The sequence below is a fragment of the Vanacampus margaritifer genome, chromosome 4 (assembly GCF_051991255.1).
Source record: "Vanacampus margaritifer isolate UIUO_Vmar chromosome 4, RoL_Vmar_1.0, whole genome shotgun sequence".
NCBI lineage: Eukaryota > Metazoa > Chordata > Actinopteri > Syngnathiformes > Syngnathidae > Vanacampus > Vanacampus margaritifer.
The window spans coordinates 25773329-25788958 of record NC_135435.1 but is presented as its reverse complement, the minus strand read 5'-3'; the positions used below and the strand labels follow the sequence as shown (position 1 = coordinate 25788958).

General features: G+C 38.9%; 3 protein-coding genes, 1 long non-coding RNA gene and 2 other non-coding genes across 8 annotated transcripts; 2 read left to right on the top strand and 4 right to left on the bottom strand.

Moving 5' to 3' along the window:
* Positions 1–118: 118 nt before the first annotated feature.
* gpalpp1 (GPALPP motifs containing 1) lies at positions 119–2263 on the top strand. The gene is made up of 7 exons (XM_077563837.1): positions 119–464; positions 537–660; positions 742–831; positions 971–1220; positions 1393–1557; positions 1661–1762; positions 1867–2263. Exons 1-7 carry the CDS (start codon positions 386–388, stop codon positions 2083–2085), a joined length of 1029 nt encoding a protein of 342 aa, XP_077419963.1. The 5' UTR covers positions 119–385; the 3' UTR covers positions 2086–2263.
* Positions 2264–2996: 733 nt separating this feature from the next.
* LOC144051067 (general transcription factor IIF subunit 2-like) lies at positions 2997–7921 on the top strand. Of its 2 annotated transcripts, XM_077564836.1 has the most exons (9): positions 2997–3161; positions 3581–3654; positions 3815–3839; positions 4011–4149; positions 5738–5797; positions 6395–6476; positions 6701–6800; positions 7077–7220; positions 7512–7921. In XM_077564836.1, exons 1-9 carry the CDS (start codon positions 3093–3095, stop codon positions 7632–7634), a joined length of 816 nt encoding a protein of 271 aa, XP_077420962.1. In that variant the 5' UTR covers positions 2997–3092; the 3' UTR covers positions 7635–7921. The 2 variants fall into 2 exon arrangements, with proteins under 2 accessions (XP_077420962.1, XP_077420963.1); XM_077564837.1 differs by lacking the exon at positions 5738–5797.
* Positions 7922–8231: 310 nt separating this feature from the next.
* Positions 8232–10988, bottom strand: LOC144050528 (uncharacterized). 2 transcript variants are annotated; one of them, XR_013293863.1, is made up of 6 exons: positions 10898–10988; positions 10646–10819; positions 10052–10133; positions 9637–9726; positions 8945–9114; positions 8232–8573 (listed from the first exon to the last, which is right to left on the bottom strand). It is a non-coding gene; the product is annotated as an uncharacterized LOC144050528 (long non-coding RNA). The 2 variants fall into 2 exon arrangements; XR_013293862.1 differs by having other exon boundaries at positions 10646–10934.
* Positions 8775–8908, bottom strand: LOC144051127 (small nucleolar RNA SNORA31). Its single transcript, XR_013294003.1, has one exon. It is a non-coding gene; the product is annotated as a small nucleolar RNA SNORA31 (small nucleolar RNA).
* On the bottom strand, positions 9807–9941 carry LOC144051128 (small nucleolar RNA SNORA31). The gene has a single exon (XR_013294004.1). It is a non-coding gene; the product is annotated as a small nucleolar RNA SNORA31 (small nucleolar RNA).
* A 1722-nt stretch (positions 10989–12710) lies between the features above and the next one.
* Positions 12711–15478, bottom strand: LOC144051031 (uncharacterized). Its single transcript, XM_077564781.1, has 2 exons — positions 15001–15478; positions 12711–14283 (listed from the first exon to the last, which is right to left on the bottom strand). Exon 2 carries the CDS (start codon positions 14234–14236, stop codon positions 12890–12892), a length of 1347 nt encoding a protein of 448 aa, XP_077420907.1. The 5' UTR covers positions 14237–14283; positions 15001–15478; the 3' UTR covers positions 12711–12889.
* Between the last annotated feature and the right edge of the window lie 152 nt (positions 15479–15630).

Genomic DNA, 15630 nt, shown 5'->3' with positions numbered 1-15630 from the left:
AACTTGCCACCATGACGGAAAATGGAAATAACACTGTTTCTGGGTGTAACTTTCAAAATAAATATTTACTTGTTTCTAGTTCAGTCGCAAATTTTAAACAAACACCGAGAAAATACAAAGTAAGCTAAAGCAGATACATTACCCATATGGCTAGTTATTAACTACACATAATGAACAGCAATCGTAACAATAACAAATAATACGATTTATAATACTTTTATTCTTATAGGTAACTTCCTGTGTAGTGAAAGAGAGCATGCGTAGTGTTGCCCAAAATGTCGATCTGTGTGCTGAATGTTGTGTAGTATTTTACATGTAGAGTAATGACTTATGACTTAAATCTTAGAAAGCGAATAAAGCGCAATTTGTGCTAACCGGTGCCCATATGGCCTCTCAAAATTCAATAGGACCTGCTTTGCCCCCAAACTTTAAAAATGCTGACGATTCTGATGATGAACGTGGATGTGAGTATAATTACAGTACATGCTACAATGCTAAATCACTCAGTTTCATCATAGTTTTGTAATTTGTGTTAGTTGCCGGTCCCGCTTTGCCTCCCGGTTACAAACGAGGAGAAGCGTCCAGCTCATCGGATGAAAGTGAAGAAGTGGTCGTCAAAAGAGTCAAGACGGGACACACGTCTGAAGACAAACATGTAGAGTATGTAAATCGGATGAGATTACTACATACATTAATGTTAACGTGAAAATAAACACAGACTTAACATCTGTCGTTAAAAAGAGTGGAGAAGACAAAGGCTGAAGAAGATGACGGATTCTTTGGACCGGCATTACCACCAGGTTTTGGCAAGAAACAGAGTTCACCAGAGAGGTGACCGACGAAGGTCTTTAAATGCACAAAAAACAAACGAGTACACTAACTAGTGATGACAGTTAAGAAGCAAAGAACTAGCCTATATGAAGTTAGATTAATTTTTTTGGGTAAAGTTGTAACTTAACTTTTCTTTCAGGCCACCTGTGCTGGGACCAGCTTTGCCTCCTGGTTTCCGCCATGCAGCGTATAATGATGACAATGATGGTGATGAAGAGGGTTTCCCAGGACCGGCCTTACCCCCAGGCTACAAGGCTGACTCTTTCAGCAGTGAAGGGGAGGATGAGGTTATTATTGGACCCATGCCATCCAATGGTCCAGTTCAAAATACAGTGGCATTGGACATTGAACGCAGAGCACGAATAATGAAAGACAAGCTGACTAAAGTTGTGAGTGCAACATTTTCTTCTCATTTTTCTGTAACTATTCTTAAGCCTTTCTCCTATTAAGTCCAGCAAAAGTCATAGGTGTTTGTGAAAAATTGGCCATGTTTAAAATACAGAAAGCACAGTGCAGCTTCACTCTCTACATTGGTACAAATGTATATTTTTGCATTTCTAGGATACTCCTGTGGCGCCAAGCCGGGAGACTTGGATGACAGAGCTTCCACCAGAACTACAACACATTGGCTTGGGGGCTCGCACTTTCAAGAAGAGGTCTGGTCCGGAGAAGGGTGACCGCTCTATTTGGACCGATACACCTGCAGACACAGAACGCAAGGCCAGGGTAGGAAAAGCCAGCAAATTGCCATTCTTGGCTTATTAGTATCACATGTATATTTGCAGCATAATTTTCATCTCACAGTAATGTGTTTCTTCTTGAACAATAGGAGCGCCTCGAGAAGAAGAAAAAGTGTGAGACTGAGAAAGACTCTGTGCCACAAATCTCTCAAAAGGATTTGGAAATGGCAGACAAGGTGTCCACATATAATGTAAGTTGTACTAACAATCACTGTTCTTTTTATTTTATAATCTTGTACTTGACAAGCTGTATGTTAATCATGCAAAATCTGTAACACTTTCTTTTTGATTTAAGAAAACTAAACGCTCAGAAACTCTGATGAGTTTGCATACAAAGAACATGAGGGAGAAAGCAAAGCAGGTGGGGGACGAGCCAGCGGAGAGAAGAGCATTTGACCGGGAAACTGACCTGCAGGTTAACCGCTTCGATGATGTACAGAAACAGCGTCTGCTGAAGAAATCTCAGGAACTGAACACACGCTTCTCCCACAGCAAGGATAGGATGTTCCTGTAAGAACTGTGTTTACATTGAAATTTTGTCTACACAATAATACATATAAATAGCCAATTATTTGGAAGATAAGCTCCGGGAGCAGGCAGATTTTGCATTGTTTTCCTGGAAATTTTACTATTAGTTTAATGTAGTTAATGTAAAATGATTTGACTGTAAGTAAAGTTTCATCCTACTTTGATATGACTTTTCACTTTTTTTTTCCTTTTTTTACAAAAAAAAATGGTGAACTATTAATTTCTTTCTCAAAGGTTTTTGCAGGTCTGCACAGTTGTACCAAAGCAGTTGATTTTTATTTATTTTTTGAAAAATGGAAAATAAAAGCGGTCATCGGAGTTGCTGCACATCAAATAACTCATTAAAAGGGCAACCATAATGAAAGTGTTTACAGGGGGACTTAATCGTAAAGTAGTCTAAACCAAATCAGCCACAGACATCTTAAATCAGATTACTGGTATATGACCATTGGCCATCATAAGAATATTGACCTTTTTTGCCTGCTTTTGTCATGTCTACGAGCTGAGTGACAGATCTGTCATCTTACGGTCTGATTTTTGCCATTTTAAGAAAATAAATGTTTGCCATTTAAAAAAATAAAGTTCCGTTTTATTGTACTAAATTATTATTTTTGACATTATTTTCTGTCTTTGATTACATTTTGTCTGATGCTTTCCCTGAAATTGGTGACGTTTTTGTGTAAAAAAAAAAAATAGTAACTTAGTTCATCAGTGCCAACCCTTCCACTCATCGTGCTTATTTGACAATTATAAGTCTTCAATTATATTAAAACTAATGAAACGCATCATGAAAAATGTTGGGGGGGGGGTTTCTTACACGTATGTACAGGACAGTACAGGACATGAAACCGTAAACAAATACCGTAGTAAATCTGAAAGATTGAAGTTCTCATTGTTTTGGACCTTCTAGGGCACCGTATTGCGTAGTATGCCTGCGCATGGTACGTTGAACAAATAGCTATCTTGCTAAATCTAAACTAAAACTAAATTACCATGTCAGAAAAAGCAGGAGACGTTGATTTAACCGGTGCTAAACTAAATACGGGCGTCTGGCTTGTAAAGGTATGTGCATATATGTAGGTTTTCGAAATATTAACGGTCAGCTTGTACAAAAAATACAAGGCTAAACTGGCTTTAGCGTAGCTGCCGCAACGGTGGCTAAACGAATCGAATACACAATATTTCTATACAAACGTTCACCCCAGCTGAGATCTTTGTAACACTTCACGAGAACGATAATACTAATAAAAATTAACTGAACGTTTCTCCTTCATGGCGTTAGTCGTAGTTGTTCGGCATAACATTAAGATTAGTAGTTGTGCCATGTTTGCAGAAATATAAATAGTTACAAGACTTATAGTTGTATGTTTTTCGGTAATATAATTCTCTTAATTGTTAAGTGGGTTATTGCCTATGTTTGGAGTATTCAGCTTGTCTTAAAATGCATCAAGTAAACAAATGTCTTCTGACTCTGAACGCAGGTGCCCAAGTACCTCTCTCATCAATGGGAAAAAGCCACAGGAAGAGGCGAAGTTGGCAAACTCAGAATCTCCAAGTATGTGAAACCATAACAGCAGGGAGAATAAAAGCTTGTCTGTATTTTTAATTCGCTACTTCTGGTATTAAACTTTAAAATCTTATTTTTTTTCTTTTACGAAGTTACAGCAATTTGTTATTCTAATTTATTAACACATCCATTGGTTTCTTCTTTCAAGGAAAGGAAATCAAGGGAAACCAGAGGTAAGAACTATACTACTGTATATCTTTGACAACCATCTGCAACTGTTTAATTGGGTAGTTATCCTAGTGGAATATGTTGGCCTTGCCTTCATCTGTGTCCAGTCTAGCTACTAATGAATTGGGTGGGTTATTAATGAGCAACACAAATTTGAACATAAATTTAACTTACAGGTGTCTTTTACGTTAAATGAAGAGTTGACTGTGATTGAGGGTATAGAAGACAAGACGGTGTCTGCTCCGCGGGAACACCCGTTGACAATGCAGACAGTGGGAGGTCAGACATTGGCAGTATTCACAGAGACATCATCGGGTGAGCTTGTTTCCTTCTTCTTTGAGATTAACTTGGGAATGCTGGTTGATGTTCTCTCTCAAATGCTGAGAAATAATACTGCTTTACTCTACAGCACAAAGGTAAGTTTTTCCACTTGGTGAAGGTGCCCGTTTGCTGGCTTTCCATGCAGTCTTGCCTGCAACGCTTGCCGCTCTTCTGTGACCTCTCGGTGGTTTCTCCCAAATTGTGTGATTGTTCGGTCATGACAGGAAAACGACAGCAACCATTTTGTTGGTCTATATACATTGATTTATGTATAGTAGTTCTTGTCAGCTAACTCATCATTGCAATAATTTGAGTCAAGATGTTTGCGAAAGTCTAAATGTATTTTTAACAGCATATAAGTCAGACAATGTTTACTTTGAGGATTTACTTAATGCAACCTTATTCATAAGCTGTCAGTCATAGGCTTTCCTTGGATTCACCTATTTGCTGATTGATCTTCTTTTGGAACCTACCTTATTACCGAAAAACCCATCTATTGGCTAAAGCACTTGACCAATGTAAAGTATTGCTTTAGCGCCATCTTGAGGCATCTTGGTGCCAAAGGACATTGAAATTAGTTAAGGAGTTTCATGTAGAGCAAGGCTGTCCAACACATTTTTGTGGTGGGCCACATTGTAGTTCACAGCTCCCCCCAGAAGGCTGTTATATTTTCTTGTCACGTGAAACCACGGGCGTGGTGGTCATCGGGAATTTCCCCGAACAGCCGGTTGATTCCAGGCTGAAAATGTCATGCATCAAGGCTACATCCTCAATTGAATGGATCATTCAGTTCTACCAATGAAATAAAATTATAAATAAATATAATAAAATCAGTATTTGGTTAAGTTTTTCATGTTTTCTGAAAAAAATGACAAAGGCCATTGTTTTAGGAGGGTGATGATATTGACACCCTTGGATCCTCCCAATACAGTAAAATTGCTAAATGAAAAATACAATTGTAAAATGTTTTAGAATGCCCTTTTATTGCGCTCAACCGATAAGACACACCCGTGTAATAAGTCTTGTTGTCATGCCACACTTGTGAGGTGGGTAAACTCACCAGTTGCTTTAGACAGATTTGTAAACAATATTTGAGAGAAATCCGCCTTGTCACCTGTCAAGTTGTTAAAAATAGAAGCAAAAACAGAAGTGTTATGTTTATTTTTGTTCTGTAAGTCGGAGTGCACTCACAGGACACTTCATTAGGTACTGCCTTCAAAACAAGCTGTGCAAACATTTTTTTAGGAACCTTTAATATGCTGCAAGACAGCTCTACCACGGTAAATAAGATGCAGCAGTACAAATGTTGTGGCCAGTGAGCTTGCCTGTTGTGACTTTTGTGTACTTGGGAAGCACCGTCTGTTGTGGGTCAGGGTTTCTGTACTGCTGCTTGTGAGAGCATGCTTGCTTTGCTGGTGTGTGCTCAACACATTTCACTTGAATTCATTTTCCCCGTGACAACACGTGTGCGACTAAACCCTCGGAGTGGCTCTGATTGTTCGATCCCTTCCTCCCTCTATTTTCCATCCCGATATATACTTTTTTTTATTTATTTTTTACCATCCCTCCCTCCCCCCTGTAGGCCAATCAGAAGAGAGATCTGATGGTGGCAGCTCAGGTTCAGGGGCAGGGGCTGGTCCAGGTGAGTTCACCATTTTGGGTGAATCACACACAAACAAACGAGTGATATTTATTTTCATCATAAAATGACAATATTTTTTGTTGCGATAAATAATATACCCTGGAAGATGCACACACCCAAAGTCAAAATAAATTTTAATGGCTTTGTGATACAAACATTTCTATGCAAAGCTCAAATCCAAGGTACCTTAAGTGGATTATTTATTGAGGTGAGTCAAGATTTGGTCTGAATCTGTCATATTGCCTTGCCAATGCAGTTGTATTTTACAAATTGAAGGTTTGTGTAAAACAAGGTATACACACAAAATACATATCAAGTCAAGTTGTGTAACGGGGATACAGGCACAAGTTTTTCCCATTTACAGTACTTGCAGTACAATTAAAGTTAAAGGGGTGTACCATGGGATTGTTGGTGACTAAAAGGACGACTACTGTGATTGCTTGATGGCGAACACCAAGTGCTTGTTCAATGGCTCTATTTTTCATAAAGTATTCAACAGATGGGATTAGTCTTTTGGTTTCTCATCAAGAAAATTAAGGGTGAAAAAATCTTAAAAAATATGTACTAAATTGTGATATGTATTTCCCCTCGCTACAGATAAAATTGCCTTGGAGGGAGTTGTGGTACAGAGAGCAGATTGCAGGCCAGCAGTAAGTGAAGGCTATATGAAGCTTAAGAGGTGAGTGGCTTGTGTAAAACTCAATTTAGAACATATATTACCTATTAAGTGATAAGAAAATGCCACATTTAAGAAATATATATTGTAGCCTATTTTCAATAACTAATGCTGCACTGAGAATTATTTTAAGGGTACTGTTTCTCTTCTTTGAATATGACCCCATGTCTTCAATTGTCTTTTTGCACAAAAAACAAAATAAAATGTTTATGTTGGTCTTGAAATAGGTTACAAATTGAAGAGTCCACCAAGCCGATCCGGCTGTCACAACAGTTGACTAAAGCAGTCACCAACAACTACAAACCTGTGGCTAACCACGCGTACAACGTAAGAACAGATCTCACATTTGTCTGCTTTCAGATCATCTCATGATGACAATGCAAGACCTGAAATCATTTTCCCATCTTTTCTAAAGGCAACAATGTTGATACAGCTCTTAAACAAGATCACTTTAAATAATACTGGCATACCTTATGTAGATTGTGGGTGTATATTTTCATACTCTAATGTTACAAGCAATTTGGGCAGGTATTACTGCATATGTCATGTATCACAATTTGGGCTTGGATAATAAATATTTATCTGCTACTTCATGTCTGTCAGATGGAGTATGAAAGGAAAAAGAAGGAGGAGGGCAAGAGAGCACGAGCGGACAAGCAGCAGGTGCTGGACATGTTATTTTCTGCTTTTGAGAAGCACCAATACTACAACATCAAAGATCTGGTGGACATTACCAAGCAGCCTGTGGTGAGACATCGTGCTATTTGAAATAATAGCTTAATTTATTTATATTTTGCCCACGGTAACAGATGAAAAAAAAATGCTACTGTACACAAACTTTGCAACTTTAAGGAAATTTCAGTTTGGAAAAAGATTAGTAGACATAAGATTAAACTTCTCATTTCTATGCTTTTGTTTATTTAAAGTTACTTTGGTGCTAACAGTTCCAGCTTTAGTTTTACTCACCACAATGGTGATGGGCATTATTTGACTAAACCATAACTAACAATAGTGACTCAAACCGACTCTTGTTCACAGATTTATCTGAAGGAAATCCTGCGCGACATCGGCATCTACAATGTGAAGGGGACGCATAAGAACACTTGGGAGCTAAAGCCCGAATATCGACATTATCAAGGCGAGGAAAAATCTGACGAATAGGACAAATAGGCATTATTTGGTTAGATGGGGCCTGCCCCATCACAGAGTGTACTGTGGAACCTCGGGTTCTAAACACTTGAGATGTGTGTGACAAACTATGTAAATTATTTGTGTGTTTGAAAAGCAAGTTTTAATAGCATGTTTATGATGGACACGGTGACACACCAACTGCCCCTTAAGTTTTGTGCTTATTTTTAGCTTAGCATTTCATGAATCTCCACCCATTCATGATTTTTTTTTAAATTTAATACTAAAACTAATTGCAATAAATATGATTTTTAATTGTTTATTTTTTGTAGTAAGCTTCTCATCCTTCCTGTGTTTTGTTTTAACTTTACTTTTGGTGAGAAACATTGTTCCAATACTTACAGTAACCGCTTGCCCTCTAAAAAATATGCATTTCCGGTTTCAGACCAAATGACTAACCCACCTTCCCAGCAGACACAACTGGATAAAGGGGCATGAATTGAGGTTGGGGTGATGTTGCTAACTTTGGCTAGCCTAAGCACCCCTAGCCTTAACAGATTCATAAGAAATGGTGACAAGGATGCAAAACTACTTTAAGCACCAAATTATTTTTAAATAATACGCAGACAGTGGTGCTAACAAGAACTTTATTCAACATGAATGCAATTGCACAGTATAAAGATGTTCAATACATAATTACAACTGATCGCATTATATGATGAATATACAGGGCCAGTACCGGTCCTGACTGGGCCACCAAAAAGGCTTTATACCAGACTGCTAGTTAACACACAAATATTAATTAATAGCATGCTTCTCCGAGAAAAAGACCCTCTCATTTGGTCTCTTCTTGGTTTGCGTGGATACTAGAGTTGCAAAATGAGCTTTCAAGATGGCAGTTTTGATGGTTAGAGCGGTTGCCAGGCTGTCACAGGTAACATCAACCTTTTCCTGCCAGAAGACATGTTCCTCCTGAAAGAAAACATATGGAGTGAATAACCACTGATGTAAATCTCACAGCCCAAGATAAAACTGCTAAAAGTAGCTTTAGAAACAAGATCAGGGTTTTTTTCCCGCAGAGGGTGCAAAAAAAGACAATGTGGGCAAAATACACAAATGACACCCCAGATATCCGAAATGTTTGAAGAGACCAGAGAAAGAAGTATAAGCTTAAGATGTATTCCCCAATTCAAACTGTGCTGCCAAGTAAGAGTAGCAGTCAGAAAGCAAGAGGAAAGTTTAGTTTTGCATCTCTTTGCAAACCTAGAAGCCAATGCAACTTGCTTCAGGTCTATCAGTGGATGCATCACAAAGCCCAATTTGGGAACTCAACCAGCACTGACCTGATAGGAATTGAAGTGGAACTGGTCAATCTGGCCCCATTGAGACTTGTACAACCAAGACACTGGCAACATTCTAAAACCTATTTTCCCTCAGACCAGACGCTTGGTCACATGTCCGTTTTCTCCATCACGGCCACAAGACGGGACAGTTGGACCTGTTTCTCTTCTTCCTTAACGCCAGACAAAAAAAGACAAACAATGGGATGTAAGGGCTTTGCTCAAATGAGTTAACGAGCACATTCTCCACATAATAAGGTTTCATTTCTTCCCCTATTCAATGTAAGACGCCACGTGACAGGTATGCAGAAAATGCAGGGACAGTTTATGTTGCATCAATAAATAATTAAATAAATAAAACCCAGAATCTCTCACAAGAGAACCCAGGCTGTCAAAGACGCAGCTAAGATTCACACTTATCACCATGTTAAAGTAGAATCATACTAGAGTTAAAACGGTCAACCCCTCTTATTCCCGGTGCAGAATTTATGATTCATATAGTCACCGTTTTTATACTCAAACCAAAGCAATCAAAGTATTTGCAGCTATAATATGTCATATTGGTGTCAAGGAACTGGAGGAAGTGAATCAAGGAGCATCTTGTGGTATCCTGGTCCTGAGGTTTGAAGTGAGTTGATAAGTTTGCCAATTATTATTATTATTATTATATAGGTAAACCGATTACAATCACTTACAGATTTTTTGCAGCAAGGCTCAGTTCGGATGACCCACGAATAGCAAGTGAGCACTGTCCGAATCATTCTGTTTCCAGCCTTCCTTTGACACTGGGCATAAAAAACACAAGATATAATGTCAATATTTTAATCAAAAGTTTGCCGTGCACAGTTTCCGAATATCACTTTTCACATGTAGTCCCCTATTCAATCCGATACACCACAAGGCAGGTGCGCAGAAAGCGCAGGGACAGTTATTGTTGCATCTAGAAAAAATTAACCCAGAATGTCTCACAAAAAGAGAGCCTAGGCTGTCAAAGATGCAGCTATGGTCCACACTGACCTATCACCACATATAAAAGAAGAGTCAAACTGGCATTGAACTACATATCAACGTTGAGTAATGTTCAAGGTTTTAATTGTAAAGTATACTTACAAGCAAATGCAGCATAAGAATTCATCAGTCAAAAGAAATGTCCACGTGTTCAAATGGCATGTGGACAACTGTGGAGGCTGGGCTGGGGGGTACATAAAATAAATTAGTGTATTCAAATAAATGTCTACCTAGTTTGGCCCATGATTACAAAATTATACACTTCATCGACTCCAAGACTCGGTTTATTTGAATTTTTAAAAGTTGCAGTACACGTTCATGTGAGGAAAAACATTAAAACCTCGAATATGTTCAAGCTACGAGTCTTCTAACTCGGGTTAGCATTAGCATTAGCCTTAGCCACATGAGCACGTGTCAGTCAGCCACGAGGCAATTCCACAATCAGTTTAGCGGTGTTGCTCTAGAGTTATATCGAATTCGATTTGTCAACATTGAGGTACGTTTTCATTTTAGTGAGCAGTGAAATAAAATAGTGTTGTGACCCTAGTAAGCATACGCGCTTTAGAGAATGGATGGAACAAACTGAACAGGCTGGCTAGCTCACGTGGATGGTGAGCTAAAATATCCTACAGCCACAATAATAAGACGCTTCTCTTAACGGCTTCTCGATTAAAAACAAAACAAAAACATACTAACCATATCACAAGAGAGAAAACATGACGACGATGTACTTGACTCCACGTGTCGCCCGTCACAAGTTCCAAGTCGGGCATTTGCAGAGCAGCAGAATCACTTTTTCCGTCAAACCTCCTCCCCAACTTCTTTGCTTTACTGGCAAAACAATCGATGACGCGGCGCATCTTCGACATTCTGGAAAAGGGATTTTTTTAACGATTTCGCCGAAAACTTTGCAGCCAACTCAGCATGCACACTCGCCTTTTCACTCACTGAGATACAGTTGTCTCGAGTCGAGCACCTCGTTTCCCCAACCACAAAATGGCGGCATATGACGTAGAGCGTCGACTTCCTGTGGGAAAACCTGAACCGTTAAATAAACGACAATATCAAAACTCTGTTCTCATATAAATGACTTTCAATGTGTATCATATGAGATGTGTCTGAAATGTTCTAGGACTAGAGTCACAAAAGGTATACTTATTAATATTTTAACTCCAAAGCTGGTTTTAACTCCACCCCCAGGATCACGTCGTACCTCGGATGCCCAGAGCAACGTTGATACAGGTTTCACAGAAAGTTCTTCTGACGTGTTTAATATTTCAGGTAGTTTTTATCTCTAATGTATGTCCAAGAGTCGATTTTTCTACACCCTTATTTTTTTTAACACATATGACACTACAAACACAGACAGCCCTAGAGCTTTTATTTTGTTACTTCCGCTTCCCGGCCGTGGAATATTTATTTTCACCAAAAGCATTGTGTTATTATCAATCAACCTCAAAGTGTCTAAATGGGAACACAGTATTCATTATTTTCCTTTCCAATTGGTAAAAAAAAGTAACTTTATTTTTTGCTCAAACACAATGCAGTTTTCATATTTCAATTTGTAGTTAAGATCAAAAATAGGCAAAAAAACTAAACCATCAACTCCAATGATAGCATGCACTAACTTGTATCATTCTGAATATACTTGATTGCTTCCATGTCAGTACCCGGGAGCCGTGCAGAACGTCTAAAATTGAAATGTGATAAATCTGGCACGTGATAACAAACTGCACAATGTCTAGCGCACTGATGATTGTGTTGTCAAAGTGAGTCAGTCTTGAGTTTATTCAAAGCACTGCAGCTTCGTGACTGCTGCTATTCTCGCCAGCACACGTGTGTTTGTCCACTTGATACTTGTAAGAGAATCTTTCTTCGCACAAACTTGCAACTGAAAACTTCCTCACCAGAGTGTTTTCTCGTTTGGTGGACAAATGCTGAACGATCACAAAAACTTTTGTCGTACATTGTACAGGAGAATTTTTTTCCCCCTGTGTGGATACTTTCGTGCGTTTTCAAATGTCCCTTTATAGAAAAATCTCTTACCACAAAATGAGCAGATAAAAGGTTTCTCCCCAGTGTGTGTCCTTGTGTGTTTAACTAATCCTGAACGATCACTGAAACTTGTGTTGCAGATGGAGCAAAAAAAAAAAAGGCTTTTCGCCTGTGTGTGATCGTATGTGTGTTATCAAATGACAGAATGAGAATAACTTGGCATGTCACCAGTAATGACCGCAACAACATGGGTTTATCTGACTAACTTTTATGTAACCTTTGTGATTACCTGGCTGTCAGCCTGTCACTAATCTAAACTACGCATTCGCCGTAAAGCGATCACTCTTACGGAACAGCAATGGACTCAAAACACATTCGGTTTTGGTGTTCGGCATGCAAACATTTTGGATTAGATATTTATTGTACAGTAAATTAGATTATAATTTATTGTTATAACATATTATATAGGTAGGTCTGCGGTCAACAGACAAGTTCAAAGTTTGTGTGTTGATACACGAGATTAGGTAAAAAGAACATATAATAGTCTAAAAATGTAGTAATTGACCAACAATTCATTTGTACATTTGGTTTTAAGTACTGGATGTTGCATTGATGTATTAGATATAGCATCGCTGCGTTGTTAAATGATCCATGAGTTGCTTGTCATTCACTGCATGGTTATTTCTCCCTCAGAGTATCCCAGTATAGCACAGTGTAAAATATGTAATTAGCATAAAAGTAGCTATCCAAACAAGAAAGGACACGATTAAGTTGTGTTGACTTTATTTAAATACAAAGTATGTGCAGTAAAAAAATCCTGAAACGCTATTCAGAAAGATTTTTTGAAGGAACGATAACTTTAGTACATCATACTAAATTACTGCACACCACATATTGTTTAGATTGTATATTTACTTATTGTGTATACGGAAAACAGAATGAACACTATATACTCTCTTCAGTGTGTCCTCTCACGTGTTCACACAATCCTGAACTATCGCTGCAAGTTGTGTTACACATTGAGCAGAAAGACTTTCTTTTTCCACCATGTCTTCTTTTATGTCTTGTCAAATTTGCCCTTTGCGAGAATGTTTGGCTGCAGACTGAGCAGGTAAAAGGTTTCTCACCAGTGTGCGTTCTCATATGTTGAACCAATATTGAACGATCCCGAAAACCTATTTGACAGACTGAGCAGATGTAAGGTTTTTCTCCGGTGTGTATTCTTGTGTGCGTCATCAAATTTGCCTTTTGAGAAAATCCTTTACCACACACAGAGCAGGCAAAAGGCTTTTCACCAGTGTGTGTTTGTACATGCCTTAACAAATTGACCTTTTGAGTGAATGTTTGACCACAAAATGAACAGCTGCAGGGTCTCTCAGTGTGCGTTCTCATGTGTTTGCTTAATACTGCATGACTGCTTAGACTTGTATTGCAGACAGAGCATGTAAAAAGTTTAACTCCAGTGTGCGTTTTTGTGTGCCTGACAAAGTGTCCCTTTTGAGAGAATCGTTTGCCGCAAACTGAGCAGGCAAAAGGTTTCTCCCCGGTGTGTGTTCTTGAATGAGTTATTAAACTTGCCTTTTGAGAGAATCCTTTACCACACACTGAACATGAAAAAGGTTTCTCCCCAGTGTGTGTTCTCATGTGTTGGACTAATAATGAACTGACACTAAAACTTGCATTGCACACCAAACAGGAATATGGCTTCTCTCCAGTGTGTGTTCTTGTGTGTGTTATAAAGTTTGTCCTGAGAGAGAAACTTTTGCCGCAAAATGAACAACTGAATGGTTTCTCCCCAGTGTGCACCCTCATGTGCCGTTTCAACGTTGACGTGTCATATAAAGTTTTGTCACACTGAGGGCATTTGAAGTCTGTGAAGTTCGTGTGACGTTTCTGGTGTCTTTTCAGATTACTACTGTCATAAAACGTTTTGTCACATTCAGAGCATCTGAAGCGAGTGTTGTCAGTGTGACGTCTCTTATCACTTTCAGTTTTTTCATCACCAGTGTCAGGAGAGTGTGAAATTAGGTCTTCACTGTCTGATAGTGGCGCTAAGAGGCCGCCTGCTTGAGATGCTTCACAGTGCTCTCCATCATCATCATCTTCTTCGCCATCTTCACTCTTCATAGGCACAACCGTGATTAGAAACTTGGAGACATCAGCCTCGTCCAGACATCGGAGCTGATCTCCATCCTGACTGATGCTGTGTTCGTCTTCTTCATTTTTAACGTGTCGGGAATCTGGCTCTTCTTCCGCTTTAATGTGGTGGTGCTCTGGCTTCTCCTCTTCCATCAAGGTGCTCCACTCCTTATGCTCAAGGTAAAGATCTTTACTGATGTCTGCAGGACACAAGAAGAAAAACACACACGGTTTGGGAAAGTCAATAATAAACTCACCTCATCCTTAACAATAAACTAGCCTATCAACACAGGGCCCTGTACAAAACCGCACACACACACATTATTAAGTGAATTGGTGATGAAGTGCTGCCTCCATGATTGAAAATACAATCAATGTTTGTTTTTTTACTTTATAGTGACTTGTATGCGCTTGCTTTAGTCTTCATCTGGGCTTTAGTACAATAAGCCCCTTCCTAGCTCTTCTATCCGTCGTCACAGTTATATTGAAGCTTAAGTGGCTTATCGTACTGGTATCGGTCTAAAAAAAAAAGTGGTATCGAACATCTCTGGTCTTAATGTGTAGTTTAACATGAAATCACATTTATAGAGCAATTTGAAGACTCATAGTTTAACATATTGTACCCTTCTGACTTTGACCTGCAAGTTAGAATCGAAGCAATTGCAGATTTACCATCCAGGGTCATGTTTTTATTGTTCGTGGATAAGTGACTCCCAACCAGAATACTGTGGCATATTTTTTTTTCCCGTGAGAGCATACTAGTGACATGCTATACAAAGCGTGCCCGTTTTAAGTTAACGATGATCCTAAGAAAAAACACATGATCATCTTCGTCATTGTCCAATAAGGACACTGAAAACTTTTGAGTTTCTGACAAAATGGGAAGTTGTGTAATATGTACTTGTAAGTGAACAAACCTGCTCCGTGTAATTCGGCATCAGGCTGGAAAACAGCATCCAGTTTTTGATGGTGACGCCCGTTCACCTCAGCACGAGAGAGTCTCTCCAACTATTCTTTCGCACATTTTCACACACATACACAACCGAAACACTTGAGATCCGCTTGGCGATATGTTGTTAACCTAGCAAGTGAAACTAGCAAGAGAAGCTACTAACACTGCCACAAGTTTATCCGGAGAGGGAGAATATGTTGACACAATAAATAACAAAGGGCGTTACAATAAATGCGATGACATGGATTAAACCGCACCAGCGTCCTCTTGCTTCCGTCTTTTCCTTGACTTAGTTGTAATTTCCGGCAGACAAAACAGCGAGTATATTTTACAACTTTACTGCCTCCCTCAGGCGTGGAGGTTTCCTTACGCCGTCTTACTATGAAATAATATATTTCAATAAAGGATATTAAATTAAGTTTAAAGGCGTACTACCGCACCAGGGAGTGTTTGCTAATATTAACGCAACAAAGGTATACTATGCATGGTATAGCTAAATAATGTTTGTTAATGTTAAGTCATCATAGGCCAGTTAGTTGGTGCGTTTATGTAGGCTTCAATAATACCAACGTTCGAAAGTGTTTTGTTCCCAGCC